This window comes from Oenanthe melanoleuca, chromosome 2, assembly GCF_029582105.1.
Source record: "Oenanthe melanoleuca isolate GR-GAL-2019-014 chromosome 2, OMel1.0, whole genome shotgun sequence".
Lineage (NCBI taxonomy): Eukaryota > Metazoa > Chordata > Aves > Passeriformes > Muscicapidae > Oenanthe > Oenanthe melanoleuca.
The window spans coordinates 89,211,102-89,230,195 of NC_079335.1; the positions used below are offsets into that span (position 1 = coordinate 89,211,102).

The following is a 19,094-nucleotide window of genomic DNA, read 5'->3' on the forward strand; positions in this document are numbered from 1 at the left end:
ATGGAGATGTGGAAATATGAAAAAAAGCTTCCATTTGAGTATTGACTAAGGCCTGTAAACAACTGAATTGCTGAGCTACTTTGTGTTTTGTCTGTCTATTCCTTTTTATTGTTAAGTCTTGCTTTGGATGACTAGAGCTGCCTCTTGTGTATTTTCCAGCCTGTAATGTCTAGAAGGCTGTTTAGATCCTGAATCCCCAAGAGATTCTGTGGCCTGTTTTTAATGCTCTGATTTATCCATTAAGTGCTTTAGTAATAGTCTTTCTGATTTTCTTTTAAATGACTGACCATAACTATCTGAGTTGCAATGGAGGTGACAAGGCAAAAAAAAAAGAAAAAAAACCCCTCATCTTAAGTCTGAAGCTGGTTGCCCATCTTAGTGCTTTAAAAAAAAATAAAAAAAATAAAAAAGGGTAGCAAATTATGGTTTCTGTCAGAGCTGGCAGCAATTGAACTGGAAGAGTTTCAGGCTCACCACAGACTTGAGTAGTTAAAGAGGAAATCAAAGCATACAAACACAAGCCAACTAGCTTGGAAGAATGTCAGGCCATTCCAGTCACTGGGACATGAGGACACTGCAGGAGAGTTACAAGCATACAGGTCACCAAATGCGAGAGGAACAAGCTAAGAAAATGGCAGGGAAAAAAAACCACCATAAAGTAGAATAAAAGATCTGAGGAATCATTAGAATGGGAGAATTTTAGAGAAGTAAAGCAGATGGAGAAGTTGATGAACATTAGTAATGAAAAACTACAATTTTCTGATTTTATGCACTGTAACTAGTTTTGAATTCTGCAAAACATAGTCAAATGCATTCAAACAATAACATTACAAGATAATGAAAATAAAATAATTCATAACTGTTAAGTGAGAGAGTTATATCCATGGTATGACTGACTCAGCTGTCAGAAAAGGGAACTGTGCAAAAAGGGGATTAATTTGCTTCTGAAAATCCCTTCGGAGACTCTTAAAAGCAAACATAAGGGTCCTGGTTTAAATTTCTGTTATTTAAAGAAATAAGTCCATGCATCTTATAAGAAAAACTGTTTAAATCAGTCCATTAAATTGCTTGGGAAATCTGAGATTAGGGATTGGGAAATTACTGTTGAAATGTGTGGTCTTCTATCATTTTACATTTACAAAGTAATACATGGGGAAGATCATGTATTTGAAGCATGTATGTATCTGCTGCTGCACAGATGCCTTTATTTCCCAGCAAGAATTTTTACAATTTTATTGCAAGAGAGAAATGACATTTAGGAGCTATAGCATAGTATTAATTGCTTTAATCCCTGTCCACATTGGAGTTTTTAACAGTCCTACTGCTACCACAACCAGCAGGACATTTTGGGGCAGAAAGCTTTGTGTGGATGCAGTCATTGGGAAGGGATTCTTTCTAATGATGCCCAAAATATAGGCTGGAAATAAATCCCCACAAACCTGCCTACAGAGCAGGTATTTGTTTATGGCAGCACTGGTGGTGATGGATAGTTTACCTAACTCACCCACCTTTGTTAAGTGTATTTATATAGTAAGTACTGCTTACATCACTACAACATCAACACAAAGACACCAGAACTAATTTACATAGCATGAGCTCATGGTTTTTGGATAGTTCTTTTGCACTGTGCTTGCATCTCCCCAATTCAGGGCTCGTTGGGGGTCTTTGCTGAAGGCTTCCAAGGTCTTCTTCTGAACTTTTCAACTTTGTCTTTGGAGCATGTGCAGTTATGGTTTCCTTGGTCTGTCTGGTCTTAACTGGTCTAAATTCTTTATTTTGTGGCTAATTGGCTTAACATTTGCCAATTTCTCATTAGTGCTATACTCATCTGTCTCTAAAACCTGGTGAGTTTTTTTCTTTTTTTTTTGTATATTCAGCATTAAGCAACTAGTTAACCATATACTAGCCATTACATTGTATATAAAGTTATTTATATCAGGTTACATAAGTATAAAAGGCTATGATTCAGGTTATATTGATGTCAGGTTGGTTATACTGAAATCAGGTTATATAGATATATCAGGTTATAATGATACCTTATAACTCAAGCTATATAAGCTCCTTGTAACTTTGATTTAAGTTATATAGACATCACTAGATTATGAGTGGTGAATTTGTTTTTGCTATGCAGTTATTTGCATTATTTTACCCAGACAATTCAGATCCACTTTCCCACAGAATTTTACAAATGTTTTTTTGGAAATTGGTATGATGGCAATCTCAGATAAAGTCTAAATTAAGCCTGGTAGTTTTAGTGCTGCTGAAATGTAACTTTCTTTCCTCCCAGGATGTTTTGAACAGCACAAAAACAATACCTTTTATCCCAAGAATCTGTGTGGTACCTGCTGTATGTTACAGAATTAACTGCAGCCTAATGTTTCCTGTGAGATTTCACCACTCTAAAAGGGTCTGTCCCAAAAGCCATTCAGGAAGTAAAAACAATAGCTCTTATCACAGGCAGTGGTCTACTTTTCAATCATGTTTTCTGTGGGGGTGATTCAGGAGCTGCTAATGTTGTGAAGATGCATGGTAAATGAAGTGGATTGGTTGTAGAAGGACACTTTACTCCCTTTAACCTTTTTCCAGTCATAGAAATCTGCTGAAATGCTTCATTCTTGAAACAGAACTTTAAATATGCTCATAATATACACCTGCTCCCCTAAAAAATCACAATTTAAATTTAAATAGTAGTATTTCACTACAAATTTTGAAAGCTCAATTTTTAAAAGCTTTTGAAATTGTTCATTACTAACTGAGTTATGTTTTGCAGCACATCCTTTTTGCTAACTCATCTGCCTCCTGTAGAGTATTTTAAATACAATTATACTGTTTGTTGCTTTAAATACTAAGGCACCTGTCAAGCCACAGCCCTCTGCAACTTTATAAATTAAAGCAAGTCTCCAAGAATCCTGTCCTCAGAGGTCATTTTCCAGCCACTGCTGTTCATTAGGAGGGGTCTGAGAGTAGCACTTCCTCATGCATGGTGATAAAGTGATGTTGGGCTGTTCTGCCACTGCGTCTCCAGGATTAGCTGTGAGCAGATTTCTAAGAAAGTATCTTTTTTATCTGAGATTTTTCTGCCATAGCTCTTCATGTCTACCCCCATCATTACTACTCTTTGACTGAGACCAGGACTCATCATCTTCTAAATATTGTTGTGTTTATGAAGTGCTGAAAGAATTGATGACTTGCAGTTACAGTGCCATGGCATTTTCTGCTCCATGCAACTGCAGAACCTCATTTATCTACCTGTGCTGTTTCAGCTGAGTTGCTTTCTTGATATTAATGCCTGTCTTGATCTGCCCCCAAAGCTGAGTTCTACATAGCCATGCAGCTTTTTGGAAATACCTCTGAAATAAATTATGACTTTGTGAATCATAGGGCTTTAGTTTGAATTGTGGAGGAAAAAAACATTGCAGTTTCCAGTAAGCATCAAGCACTGCACTGTTTTGGGTCAGGATGGGCAACACAGACATGTGCACCTTAGCAATGGGATGTATTATCTTGTAATATCAAGAATATAATTTAGAATACCTTAATATATTAATTCAGTTGCAAAACTGTGTGGCCAGAGTAATTAATCAAGTTCTTTAGACAAACACTGAAAAGTGCCATTGATGCACTTGATTCTAAATTATTTGCCTTGAAGTGAGCAAGGTGAATGTAGATCATATAACTACACAGCTGTGACCTTTGAATCACCTGCACTTGACTGTAGGAATTCAATTTCAGAAAATGCAAATATTTAAAGTACAAAATTAAATCATATTATGGCTTATCAAACCAATGGAGCTGCCTTCTCTCCAGATTCCTTTTGATTAGTAACTAGGGTGACATTACCAAATAAAACACTGGTTTCAAAGATCTTTAGAAGAACAAAATTTAATGCACTTATTTGCCATTTTGCTGAGTATGGCATGAGTAGCAGAATTAAAAAACAGCATCTCATGGTGGTATCCTACTTTGAGAAAAATATGTGCAGTCCCATGTGTTGTATAGTATTGCTTGAAGGGTCATACTATTTTCTGCTAAAACTCTTTTGAGAGACTTTTTAGGCTGGCTTTGCACTTTCAGAGAACTTTTATCACAGCATATCTCTAAAATACTTGGCTACAAAGATAAGTTCAGACGAGTCCTGTTCTTATCATATTGAAAATGTTGTAACCTCAAGTGTGTGTGCGTACCTGTGGCTGGTGTCCAAGCTCAGTCTGAACAAGCTGGAATACCAGAAATAGTATTGCTGTAATAGTGTGGTTTGCTGCTGAGACTAATTAGCCTTTATGAGAAATTGCTTGCCACTGTTTCAGAAGTATTTTAAATCCTGAGTATCTTTAAAGTGAAAACAACTTCCCATGCCCCAAATATTTGTCAGGAAACTATATTCCCTGTCACTATGGGTTGAAAAGCTTTATTGTAAAGTGTGCAAACTTCAAGCAAAAGAACGGTTTCCTGAAAACAAGTCAGGCATATTAGGCACAACTTTTTTTTTTCTTTTTTAATTTTCGTGTGAACTACTTTTTTTCCCCCTGATCAGTTATGCTTGAGGAAATTTAGATATTTTGGGACTGAAAAGTAGACTTCTTAGAGGTAGAATGATAAGAAGTATTTTTGGCATTTAATTCTATAAATATGTTATGATATTTAACTATAAGTATAGTGTAACTGTTGTTTGGCTTTCAAAACTTAGTATTCTAAGCAGAAAAAAAATTGTAGAATCCTTCTAGCTTTTGATGGATAACTTGTGACTAGTATCCATCTTTTCACCTGCTAGGAGTAGGTATTTTGGGTATTTCTTTTGCTCAGTCAAGCCTGCAAAGGGAGTTTTCTCTGTATTTGCATTGCAGAGCATTTTTGTCAAAGTTGTATTTGACAGAAACTGCCAAAGTATCTTATAAAAACATAAATCTCTTCTCTGACCTGTATTTTGAAGCAAGCAAATGATGCTCCCCTTCCAGGAAAACCATAGTTTCAATACAAATATTCTTGGCCTGGAGGTATGAGATGAGACCATCTGAGGAAGTCAGAGAAATGGTGTGGGAGACAGTGGTGAGCAATCTTTCCATGTTTGTACTGATGTAATGTGCCAGGGGTGTCAGTGGCACTGCAATACTGGCAGGATTTTTTTTACTGGTTTTTAATAGGGCCAGCTTCATAAAATCTTGAATATGTATAGCTAGTCAGATCTCATAAGGGAAAATATTACTCTTTAATCTGAATTGTGATTAATGATTTTATGCAAATTTCCAGTTTGGTAGACCACCTTGGGAGAAAGCAGGAGTTTACTGGATTATTCCAGATATTTTGGGAACACTTCCCCAAGACTAGCCACCTTCAGAGTGGTAGAGATCTTCTATCATATGACACCACTGCAGCATCCCATCTTGCACACAGATGTATGGCCTTGTTCAGTCACATTCAATTTGGGTGCACTAATGGATACACGCACTAATGGCTCATCACACGTTGTAATTGAGCTGTTTTCTGATCCTTGAATGAAAGATACTTTATACTTTTCATATCTGAGGGTGGAATCTTGTCTTGACTAAACATAGTGGCATAAGTCCCAGTAAGAGGAACCAGGATTTTGTCCCTCATGTCTGCGCTCTTATGCTCGTCTGCTGCCGAAATCCACTAGTTGGTCCCGCTGAAGGAAAGTCTTTATTCATCTGCTGTGTCATAAGCATTCTTACTCATAATTAGTTCCATCTGTAAGGGGGAGCCTTTCATGTTAATGTGTGTTTTATGAGCAATATTACTGCTTTGAAAATAAAGAGTCTGGTTAGTATAAAGCACAACCTGAGTACACACTAGGTAAACATTGTGAAGACCACTATGTCTACATATGTTACCTATGTCTACAAGAAAATGTTGATGATGCTCAGTTTGCTAATGTGTTTGAAAAGTTTTTTAATTAGCCACATGGTAGTAATTTATCTGTGGATAATATTTTTTTTTGCTGTGAATAGTTCTGTATATTGGGCACATTGCTGATTAAAGGTTAATAATTCAAAGTGAAAGGTTAATAATTCAAAGTACCTTAATCAGTTTAGTATGTTGGAATACCAGGACTCAGTGTTTTTTGTTCTGGAATCACTATAAAATTTAGCCAAAACATATTGGCAATTATAAACACAATGATCATTAATTACTGTTTTCTACAAATGTCTGTGATTTCTTTGTACAAAAAAAAAAAAGCTCTGACCTGCATTAGTACAAACTCATATGTACAAACCAGCTATAAATACTTGAAGAAGGCTCTCAGTTTAACACAAAGCAAATCCTCTTTTGCAACCACTGCCTTCTTGGCTGTTCAGTCCTATGTACTTGAGCTACAGCTATGGTAAAGGCTGGTTTTTAAGGAGATTTTGGTTTTAGGTGATCCACTTGGTGGTGGATGCCACTTAGTAAGAGGCAGCACTCAGATGCTCAGAGTTCCCAAAAGCCTTTTTCCATTTGATTGTCTGTGGTCTGACTGTGTGGCAGCATGGACATATGAGTAATTTGTTATGCTGGAAACTTGGAGAGGAGGCTGACTTACTAGGGAAGAAACCACTACAGATCCTTGATTATACTTATGGTTTGGTTTAAATTTCTATTTTCAAGAATTGGTAATTCTTATATCTGTGAAAAGTGGTTAGTTCAGCATTTTTACAAGTAGTTTAAATCTGCACCCTTTTGTTGGTCAGCTGTAGCCTAGAAGATTATTTCCTTTTCCAAGTTGTTATTAACAAATATAGTACAAACAGAATATAAAAGTTTTGTTTCCTTTAGTTTGCTTTCTAAAACTGATCCTTTTTTATGTTACATCTAAGTCTGTCTCTTTCTGGTTTTGTTGTATCATTCCTTTAAGTACAAAAAAAAGTGAAAAATTAAATTATTTGGACATGTCCAATATTTCATTTTTATAGTAGGAGTAAGTTAATTACCACAACAAAACTTGAAAAAAGTCTGCCTCAAGTTCCAACTTTCAGCTCCTACCCCAAAATAAATCAACAAACCCCCTGAAATTGTACTTAAAACCATAGTAATGAATGTCTTAGAAACAATACCACATAATATTTGGAAAATAATAGAATATTTTGAAAGTATTGGCAAAAAGTATAATAATACTGTGGATGTTTGGAAAATACCTTCCTCTTCTTTATTCGTGCTTCTTTCTCCACATTTCCATGCTGTCTTTGTGACAGATTTTACTGAAGTATCATAGAAGAGCTGCTGTTACTGCATTTTTTCAGGTAGTGCCATCTTGTAGAACAAGAGCATTGATGGTAGATGTGAAAATCATGCTCAAGGTTTGGAGATTAATTTAAATTTCAGTATTTGGCACTGTTGCATAGTACTTAACACTCCTAGTGTTTACTATTTTTGCTGTAAAGCTTTTCAAATACTGCTACCCAAATACAGAGCAAAACACATAGTAAGGAATGTATATGATTTATGCATAAATTATAAGGAGAAGAGAGAAAGAGGTAACATGGTATAATTTATAGATGCACTATACATGATAAGGGAACAGAAAAATTCTATGTATATTGCATAAATTATCCTTTTTACTGTACATTAACACCAGGTTAGATTTTTAGATTAATTTAGATCTATTACACAGGAGTAAGTTTAGAAGGTTTTTTTTTTTAAATAGCCTACTAATATTACAGTTTTTATCAATCTTAGGATGCATTGATGCACTTGAAGGTCTACAAAAAGCTTTGTTTTCATTCAAGTTCATGGTTCAAGGCAACAAAAAATTTGTGATAAAGTGTTTGTTGGAACTCTTAAGGCAGAATTTGCAAATTTAAGGAAATTATGAAAGTTGCTGTTGGGGATTCTTGTGGGGTTTTTTTTTGGTTTATTTTTTTTTTTTTTTTCCCAAATCTGAGCTTAAATTTAGGTCTAATAAATTTACTTTATCCCAAGAGAAAAAAATCTTGATGCATGCCTTTGTTACCGATGGCTGAGAGAATTCTCTTCTGTGAGTGAAAAAAACAGTGTTAAAGTAACTCACTGTTCAAGGGGCAGGATTGTTGTAGTAGAATCTCTTACTGACCTGAGAAGTTTAACAAAATGGCTGGTAATTTTATTTTTTTGGAGAAAACAAAGGTTAGTATAGTACAAAGGTTAGTAGGTAATATCACACCTTTTGTGTTTTTGTTCCAAAAAGGCAGACATATTAGTTCTGAGACTGATTTTATGTTTCCCTGACTGGTCCATAATGCTTTTTCTCTGTGTAGCTGTGTGGAAAAAGGCTGGTTTAGCTGAATTTGTGATGTGCAGGGAGGGGAGTGTGACAGTGGTATGTCAGGATGGGAGCATGCTTAGAAATGATGTGTTGGGTTGAATGAAGAGTTGTGCTTTAAAAACTAGCAAAACAGAAAGAAAAAGGAGGGAGATATGTTTTGTTTAAGGGGAGCATGGAGAGAAAGAAGTACCCGTGGGCTTTGAGGGAAAGCCATTCATGGGAAACTTTAGATGACAGTGACCTAGAAGAAAAATATTTTCATTTCTTACATTGGTTACACAGATAAAGTATAAACCAATTATCTGCTTACACTTTCTTGATTTCAAGTGCTACTATTTACACATGCTTCAGATCCTCTTCAATGAAGGTTTTTGATTTGCAGAAGAAAGATGAGATACATCTGATGAATTAATTGTGTTTTGGTGGCAATGAATCACTTATTTGGAACAGATTGTAAAGATTCAGATTTAGGGATTTTCTTCTATTTTTAATAGCCAGTTGGATATTTTACTGGCAACTTTTTTCATATACATTTTCAGTTAATAGAACAGTCTGACTGCTGCTGTTAAGCTGTATATTTTAGTTTTCTGATCTGAGGTAAATGCTAAAATCTGATGTTTTGGTGTGATAGGCAGAACAAATAATATACATATCTAGTCAAGCAAAGTGAAACTACCTAAATGTTCTCTTGCAGAACTTAGGATTCTGTTGAATGGAGAAGGTCTTGGGGCTGAAAGGATGTGCAGTGGCAGGAGGGCATCTGAGCAAATGTTCAGGGCAGTGTCCTGTCCTTCCTGAACCTCTGCCTATGCAAACAAAGCAGAACTAACATGTTTTCTTCTTTGTGAAGAAAAGCTTCTGGAGTTTGCAAAGCAGTAATCACCTAGTCATGGTGACACCAGACATGGTAATGGAAGACAAGATATATCCAAGTAGTAAACACAGTCTTGGATAAAAAGCCCACCCTGTGCTATCATTGCCTTTTTGGTATTGTTTTGGAAGTTCTATGGTATTAGTTCCAACTATGCTGTAGTTGCTGGGGCATGTCCAGAGAAGGGCAATGGAGCTGGGGGATGGTCTGGAGCACAAATCCTGTGAGGAGCAGCTGAGGGAGCTGGGGGTGTTCAGCCTGGAGAAAAGGAGGATCAGGTGAGAGACCATATCAACCTCCACAGATGCCTGGAAGGTGGCTGTAGCCAGGTGGGAGTCTCTTACCAGGCAGCCAGTGACAGGGCAAGGGGAAATGGCCTCAAGCTATGCCAGGGAAGGTGTAAGATGGACATCAGAAAGAACTTCTTCACTTAAAGGCACTGAACAAGCTACCCTGGGATGTGGTGGTAGAGTCACCTTTCTTGGAATTGTTTCAGAAATGAATGTGGCACTTAGTGCTGTGGTTTATTTGATGTGGTGATCGCTCAAATGTTGGACTTGATGATTTTGGAGGTCCCTTCCAGCCTTAAAGATTGTATGATTTTATGAACCTGTGGCCTTTGTATTGTGAAAATGGACAGAATTTATGGTATTGTAGTAATCATGAACAATATAAGTATTTATAATGAGTTTTGGGGGGTCTACGAGGTTTTTAAGGCTTAGGTTTAAATTTAAAATTAAATTAATTAAATTAAAAAAGCTAGAGCAATGTCAGCTCTAAAAAGGAGAAAAGGGAAAAAAGCACAACAGGCTTATGATGAGAGGTAATTTTTGTTTGTTTTGGTCTTTCTATCCTTGTACTCTGAATAAGTCTGCCTTTAGTATATTGTCAGGTAAATTAAAAGCAATCACACTATTCCTTCATCTTCTTGTAGGAGTTTTCATTTTTATTTGCACAGTCTTTTGTGCCAAACTGTCTTTCTAGTTGGTGGATCTATCTTCATTACATTATTTGTTCTATGTATACAAGCCAAAGGAAAGTTAAAAAAAATTAATTGAAATGTCTTTTCAAGTACACACACATTTAAAAATCTACTTTCAGCCTTTCAAGACTTTTTTCCTTTTTCTTGTTAAGGTTCAAGATCTTGTTCGGGATTTTTTTGTGTAGTAGAGGGATTGGAAACCTGGAGATTGGTCTTTATTAATGAACAATTACTAACTCTATTATACTTTTCTAAAAAATATTTAAATTCCTAATCTTGGGTTTTTTAGGTGGTTCCCACTGATTGTTTTCCAAACTTACATATAGATGTGAAAGATACTTAAAGAAGTTAGGACAGCAAAATGTTTTTCAAAGTATTCCATTGATTTTAAAACTAAATACTACTACTTTCTGGTCATAGATATAAAAACTCATTTTCCCAGATGTACTTAATAAATATAACTTAATAAGGGCTTTCCTGGCTAGAAACTGAGTATTTTCATTTTCTGAACAGGTGTCTCAATGCATGTACCTACTGTAAAACTAAGCATGCCAGAGGAGATCTAGCAAGTTATCCTATTGAAGAACTGGTGGGCAGAGCCAAGCAGTCTTTTCAAGGTAAGGAATTTTATCCCTGCAATAAAAGCCAGCCAGTGAAGCATATCCTTCTTATCCAGGGCTTACTTTCACACATAATGATTGTGGTACAGTATGACTCTGTTATTATTATTGGTCATGGCTGTGTCCTGTGGTGCCTTTGTGACAGAAAGCCATGCTTTTGTTATGGTGAACACCTCTATTTGCAAAATGCAGTCCTTTAAGGAGAATTTGATTTTGATTTTGATTTTGTATTGTTCAAGTGAAGTTCTTTGTGTGAATATTTTGGACGTGATGTGGAAATGGTAAAATTTGGTCATTTTGCTTTCTCTCTTATTTCTTAAAGAGGGTGATGGAAACCTTTTTTCATTCAGCTATGAAAATTTAATGAGCCTCCAAAGGATTCTTAAATCCTGTTTAGTGATACATAGGTTTTGCTGGTAATTGATTTAGTGGAGACACTCTGGAGTGTTTCTGAGACCCATACAAAGCTTATCAGCTTTTAAGTTCAATGTCACATGGATTAAATGAACTATTAAGTTTTTCTGCAGTACACTATCTGGGGCCAGTTTCTGTCTAAAACTCTTGTATGTAAGGTAGTTACAGTATTTCAAAAATACAGATTTCCAAATTATGCCAATATTCATTGTGAAGGCACAGGTGGTGTTTATTCTTTTTGTGAAGGATTAAAATGTACATTAAAAATATTCAGGTAATTCTGGTGTTGCAACTCCTTCCATCTTGGTATGAAATACTTTGAATCAAAAGCAATAAATGCAACATTTCATGTCACATCCTTTGTGGATGCACAGACAGTGCATCCCTTGGGCTTCACTTATGGCTCTGAGAGTTGTTCTAGTAAGAAGTCTCCAATGATTAAAAGTGTTTTTGAATCTGTCCTTATTTAGGGATCCATAATGAACCTTATTTAGACCAGTGATAAACTTTTTTCTATTCCTATCAGTAGTATGCAAGGAAGACCCTTTTTCCTAATCAAAGCCCATGTTCACAGATTCTAAGTTCTACATTATGTACACAGAAAGTTCTTGCTTAAGGTTGCAAATGCTCTTTTCTTTCAGTTTTGTTGAAAGCCAAAAACCTCTCTTCTGTAAAACTCATCTGTCATTGCCACTAATTTTTTCCTATTGCTTAGATTTGTAGAATTAATGCTCTTGTTGCTGTGAATTGGATTGTCTGTTAGGATTGTCTGACAGGAATCCTGTTGTGTCAGATTTCTTGGTTTAGTAGGATAAATTTCTAAAACTTTGGTACATTATGAAATAATAAATCACTGAAATAGAGAATGCATAAATACACGTGTTATTTTGGTGGAGAAGCAGTCAGGAAACATTTTTTCAGAAAGCTAGGAGTTTTCAGTAATATAAGACAGATGATTTTGAAATTGGCAAGGAGTTACTGAGCAAGAGAGAAGCTGCCATTTATAAGTAGCATGAGAAATGTTACTCAGCACAATATAGCTGTTCTAAAAGAACTTTGGATATTCGTCAAGGAAGTATGACAAAGATAAGATGGGTAATATGTCAGGATTATGACCTTGTTTAAGTTAACTATCTAAATTTTGTTTAGATTTATGGTATGTGAGGAAAGAAAAAAAGCAACAGACTTGTCTGTTCTAATTCTAGTAATATACCATAAATTCCACATTATATTAGAATGAAGATGTATTTACTTGGCATAACAAGAAAGGAAACTCAAGTTTTGTTTGTCTTTGCAGACAATGAATGTGAAATTTTGGAATGTATTTTGAACTTAAGTACTGTACATTTGGATTGAAAAATCAGTAATTCAATTCATGTGTTGCACTGTGGCCTTTATTATAAATATTGACTCTTTCAAAATAATTTGATTTCTAATGGAAAAAGTTGCCCTTAAGCTATTGTTTTGAAATGTCTTGAAGAAATGCTAGGACGTTTCTCACAGCAGGCATCTCCAGGGAGTTCTATTCTTGCTTGGCCTTACACTGCTACCTCTGTTAGAGGCCATAAGGAAAGAAATAAGTATTTATTCAGTTGTAAAATGGCTTTGCCTCCAGCTTTCACATACTTAGAAATGGATGAAATAGTCAGATCCTTAGTTTGCAGTGTAAAAATGGAGAATTTATTACTGCCAGCTTGCTGCAGCTGTGGGCTCCAGAATCTTCATCAATCCAGTGAAAGACTTCAGCAATTTAAAGACATTATTTAATTTCTTGCTGAGTTACTAAGCCACAGTCTCTTCAACAATCACTTCTGTTTTCACATAAGATGTATTGCTGAAGCTTTAGTTAAAAACAGAGGTACAGATGTGCCATGAAAAGCTTTTACACTTCAAAAACTGATTAAAAAGAGATGGCTGAAATCACCATGATGGAACAAATATTAGCCTGTTTCTTTTACTTTTCCAACCTCTGAAATAAGCTGGTTTTTTTGTATGTTATCTTGAATTCATTGTAATGCACAAAAACTGTTGTAGATTTCCTATTTTCATAATACCTTGGTCTAAGTCTTAAGGTATACTGAAATTGAGGAGGTTTTGCATGATTTGTTTCCTCTCTGACCTCCATAATAGCTTTGAAATTACAAGTCACATGAATTTGAATATTTCACAAAATTTCATTAGCAAAATAATCTATCTCAAGTTGAAAATAACATGTTGAGTTTTTTCATTTTTTTTAGTTTTAGTGTTTTTTTCTGTAAACTTCAACTGTTAGTAAGTAGTTGTTTAATTTTCTTTCATAGGCAGCCATGTCAAATCAGAATATATAGCAGACTTCTGTAAGAAAGCTAGTAAAAGAAAAAGTATTGTGAAATACAGTAAAGTGGTCTTTGAGTGGAGAACAAATGTCTGCTATAAGGTTGTTTATGCACAGTTTTTCTACAGCTGATTGTACAGTGCTGTCTTTGTGTCATCAATTTATTGGTAAGTTTTTTTTCAAAATGTGCTGTGTCATGTTCAGTGCAGTATTTTAGGGGATTGCATTTACAGTTATGAGAGGCCTCTTTCTTTCCTGCACAAAGTGACTTTATGTGTTACAATGTGGTTTTGCTTAGTATATAAAGTGGAAGGCTGGGGGAGCTGCCATTGGTGAACAGTGTTCCAAGGAGACACAAAAGTTAAACAAGCCTCAACTTCGAATTTTGTGTGGAGTGGTGTCCTGGGATGGCTTTGGCTAAATTGCAGGACTTGAAATTGATTTTTTTCCTGAAGTGGGACTTTCATTATCATAGAAACCCTGCATATTGTGAGAGACTTTCTAGGCAAAGACAGTTATTTATATTGAAAGCAATTTTGGCTCATTCAGCAAACTATGTTAAAAATAAATATAAATATTTTTTATGAAATTAGCTGTTATTTCATTCTGGTTTAGAATGAAAATCTTCTCTATGTACCACTACAAAACTATATTTCTTAAGCATTGCATACTTGTTGCAGATGGCAGGAAATATGCTGTTGTTAAACTATACACTGTGTAATTAAATACTGCATTAGTTTACTTTATGGTAGCAGTCAGGGTGCTCAGATAAAAGTCAATCTTGTCAAGAAACACTGTTCCTCAAACTATGTGGAACGATTGCTTCTGGATGGATAATTGTAGGGGCAAAATATCACTTTTTAAAATTCTATTATTAGCATGGTGGTTCATGCCTGGTGTTGAGTTCTGAATAGCACTTCTATTAGGATATCTTGGACAATGTGTAACATTACAAAGAAGGGGAGTACCAAAACTAAGATGCTGAGTCTTGAGTTTCATTAGTTGTCCTTAGCAATTATCCCTAGTCTGTTAGACTTTGGAGTGTTTAGAGTTTAAAGGAGATTAGTGAAAAATACTTTTCTCTCTACATAAACAGGTGTCTATGGGTGATGATAAGAATTGGTTTTATATCATGTGGTTGGTTTCCAGAGCTTTTCAGATGACTGTGAGCTTTGCTGTGGATCTTTAGTTTTAGCAGTTCTGATGAGGTACTGTCAAGACATTCTGCTTTATTCCTATTACCTCTTTTGCCCCTGTGCAGCTACCAGTGAGTCCTCTGTTAGATTTCAGGGCAGCTGACAGTCATGAAAGGGCAAATATGAAATATTGGCAGTGCTTTAATTTGCTATTGATTAGCAGAAGCAGAACCAAACCAAAATGCTTGGGCCACACTCTCAGGGGTGGGTTTGGTCTCTGAGCACACTGGCAGAGAATGGGTGCCCAGTTATCCACGTGGAACCTGGGCTATGCACTCAGGGTCCTTCCAGACACTGCAGAGAGAGCCCTTGTATCTGCAGATCTGACCTAGAGAGAGGAAGGAGAAGGGTGATTGTTTATCTAGAACAAATCTTTTCTCTCAGCCTTTTTAATGACTTCTACGGAGCGTAGGACTTTATTCTAATATTGTTCCTGCAGTATAATTAGAAATTGTGTTCCAGGGAGCTAAAAACCCTCTCTGTTTTGCTGTGCTTTTTGGGTACGCTTATAGAGCTAGTTTTTCTCCTCCTTGTTCTTGAGTTTATTAAAATTCTTTCTGTATCTTTTTTGTGTCTTGTGAATGTTTCAAGTTTTTTTACTGTTGACTTTGCTAATGCAAAGAATACCTAGGCCAAGATAAATATTTTTGTATCAGCCTGTCATTTCATAGTTATATGGGATAATATAATGAATTAGTTTTCCTTGTCCACATGTTTGGTTTTTTTTAAAGTTATAATCCATCAGTAGTGAATAGAAGCATCATCTCCAATGTATGTGAGGACTACTGTGTAACACATATAATCACATATAACAATGTCATATAGCAAAGAGATATTTTAAGGGATAAAAATGTCTTTTCAGTAGTAAATTGCAATATTGGCAATATTTTCAAGCTTCTTTTTAGTGAGCAAATTAGTTTAGTGAACTTTCTTCTTGGCTCTGAAGGAAATTCCCTGTTGCCTTCTTGGTACACTTTTTTATACAGCCAAATTGACCACTGTGTTGCTGTTATTTCTATTGTCTTCTGCATGTCCTGTTGCATGAAAGATTATTTTGCGTTATTTTAAATTCTACTTCAGAAATGTAGTGGAAATTACATTAAATTATTGGTGTCTAGGTTTTTTCCTCATTGCTCTCTCCAGCCTTTTGAGAAGGGAAGAGGTAGAGAGCAGTGCTGATCCCTTTTCTATGGCATCCAATGTCAGGACATGTGGGAATGGCTCAAAGCTGCGTCCCTCAGGGGAGGTTTGGACTTCACATGAGAAAATATTTCTTTGCCCAGAGGGCACTCAAATCCTGAAACAGGATTCCTACCATGGTGGTTAATGCCCCAAGCTGGTCAGTGTTGAAGAGGCATTTGAACAACACCCTTATTAACATATTTTAAATAAATTCCTCCATTCATTTTATTATGAAAATTAAGTAGCATGAAAATATATCTGTGCGTTTTATGCTAATCCTTTATTTTGTTAACAATTGCTGCATTTAAAAATATAATTTTTCTCTGCATGTTTTTCCTTTGTTTTGCATGTTTTTACTTGGCCTTTTACAGTTAGCATTGAGGTCTCCCTCTGAGATGGCCAGATGTGAGCTGACTTTGAGCCAAAAGCCATGTAGCCATTCCTGTGCATTTGTAGTGTGTTGTGTGTGCAGTCAGTCCACTGCTGTCAGAATGCTTCAAACCTACTGCACATGCTGGGTGATAGACTCATGCAGAATAAATTCGGTGTTTTCAAGATCTGTTGCCAAGGGCTGATCACTCTGCAGTGCACTTGCAGTATGCTTGATGTTGTCATTAAAATATTAAACATACTGATCATCTCTGTGCCCTCTGGCCACAAAGGATTCTGGGATTCACAACATGCCACTGTTTTTCACAGAAACACTAAGAATCAGCAGAAGGCTCAGATTTAGTTTAATATGTTGTTAATATTTTCATTAGGAATGTAGAACATGGCATCTTCTAATTTTATAGTTGCCAAGAACTTTCAATAATATAATCTTGCTTCCATTTCCTTATAACTCTGTCAAACTAATTGATACTTCTAGTTAAGATCATCAAATTATTTGAAAAAATTACATTTGGGAAGACATGATATTTCTGACAGGTTTAGAAACTAGAAAAACTTTTTACTAAGTTATGGATGGCTTCATGCCTTAGTGTGGCAGATAGCTACTTTGTCCTTTTTCTTCTTCCTTTTTTTTTTTTTTTTTTTTTTTTTTTTTTTTTTTTTTTTTAATTAAATTAAATTTTCTTCTTGATTCAAATGGGTTTTGTGGAGACTCAGTTGATTTTGCCTGTTAGATTTTGTAGGCATGTTCCATACCTGAGTTTGGTTTTATGGATTATATTTTTTTCCCTTGCTGCCAGGTCTACTGTGATACTAGGCATCAGAAATGAGGAAGGGAAACCTCTTTGTCTTTTGCTCCATGTGTCAATGCCTTCTTCCACTGTTCATATAGGATTTAGTCCTATCAATCAGCCTTGCAGAGCAGTCACGTTGTAAGAGTTAATTTGCCAAAAAATCGTGCCCATGCCTCAATTAAGACACAAATGAATTACAATTGCTTTTGCAAGTATGCAGCATAACATGCAGAGCTGTAATTGGGCCATTCACTTTAAAGTAAAACCACTGTCACTCATTGCCATTTGTATAATTGGGATTTTATTGTGTAAGTATTGTGTACCTGTTAAAAAAAAATGTGGCCCTAAAGAACTTGAAATGTGGCAGTGTAAACAACTGAAGTAGAGTAACACATGATTGCATTCAGGATAATAAGTGGTTGGTCACTGTATGTGCTACCATTGCATTGTCTTGGGTCTTGTATGGGATGACAGAGGAGAGTTTGTTGTTTAGTGAAGACTGGAAGGAAGATAATGTGGTAACAAGGAATGGTCATTCATTTAATGAAGAGCTGTCACTCCAGAATTTGCAAAAAAATCATGCTTCCATGAGGATTTTCATCAGGAGTCAAAGTCTCCATATGCTGCCTTGAGTTTCTGAAAGTAATGTTTTCTCCTCTGTGGGGATTATTATAAGCTTGAATAGCTTTAAATAGATTCCTTGGATGCCTTGAAATGTTGTTCGTATCATGGTTGTCTGTTCCAAAACATAAAGCATATTAATGCTGTAAATGCTGTATGAAGTTTTTATTTCAAGGCATATTTTCTGCAAATCTGGAAAATGGCTGCTTTAGGATGCTGTGTTCTCTCTAAGTGTTACCAGACATACATAGGTACTGTCGAAAGGTAACTTGCCAGATGAATTAAAACTGTTTCCAAAATGTCTGATAGCACGACCAGATAACCTTTTTGTCTCTATCAAACCTATTATAGTAATGTTCCTTTTTTATAAAGTCATTTTGACTGTGCATGGGTTGTAGCTTACAGTGTTGGAAATAAGGATTATAAATTGAATACATGAATGCTTACTTTGCATGCCTCGCTAAGAATCCTAGAGACAATAAGACTCCACTAATCTCAGCTTTGGCAGTTTCAAGAACCAGAAGTCTGTCTAACAAAGGTTGTATTTTTTTCTTCAGCAGAAAGAAAACCCCAATTTTTGGTCACATTTGCTCTATGTAATTCAGTCTTCTCATTCCTTTTTATTTTCCTACTCAAATATTTGCGTGTGTGCTGTTAAAATTGTTGAATGACAGCCAGCCCATTTAATTTTTTATTGTTATATATGAAAAAAGGTGCATTTTATTTTTGTTCAAAATACAAGTTTAGTAGAAAAGAGCCAAAGCAGAGATACATACAATTCAAATTACTACTTGATCTTCAGCCTTAGGCTATAGTTTCAGCTGTACTTCAGTAGCAACCACTTCAAGTAGAAAACTCATTTCTTGGCCATCTCTTCCCCCTCCCCCCCACCTTTCCTTCTCTATCCATTCTCTGTGTTCTCCTGTTCTCCCTGTTGCCTCTTTTTTTTTTTTTTTTTTTTTTCATCCTTTCCTCAGGCCACCTGCTTTTTGGCTGGGAGACTGTTCCTTGTGTGAATCAGGCAGGGGGAGTGATCTGGGGTAAAACTGAAAGTGTTTTTAGGCACCTCACAGGGTGACATTAGTAACTGATACAAGTTGAATCTTCCCAGATGCTGACATTATAGAAGTACCACAGTTCTGCAGTGTCCTAATGGAACTTGCCTTGGGAGCAAAGGACTGGAGGGATGTCTGGAGACTAATGTAGTAATCTGCCCAGGCTGCTTTCTCTCATCACAGACTGCTCTTTCCTAGACCAGTTTAGCTGGCTTTTGGGGTGAGAAATGGTCCTACAAAACTTCATGTAATACTGGACAGGCTGGGGTATCTCCCTCCAAGAACAGGGTATGCCTGTTCCAGCTTAATTGGGGAAGGGGAATAGACTGGATTGAAGCATGCTCTAGTCTTCAAGCTTTTTAACAGAATGTTTGGCTCATTTGTGGCTTCTTCAGAAAGCTCATCAATCTGATGTTTGC

At 36.0% G+C, this 19,094-nt stretch overlaps 1 protein-coding gene across 3 annotated transcripts in view; it reads left to right on the forward strand.

Annotated features, from left to right (window-relative positions):
- The window catches only part of CDKAL1 (CDK5 regulatory subunit associated protein 1 like 1), a 376,336-nt gene that overhangs the window by 159,070 nt on the left and 198,172 nt on the right, over positions 1–19,094 (forward strand). For all 3 annotated transcript variants that reach the window (XM_056482895.1, XM_056482897.1, XM_056482896.1), the window contains one exon: positions 10,603–10,706. In XM_056482895.1, the coding sequence (XP_056338870.1) occupies positions 10,603–10,706 (104 nt within the window). The remainder of the gene's footprint in view (positions 1–10,602; positions 10,707–19,094) is intronic.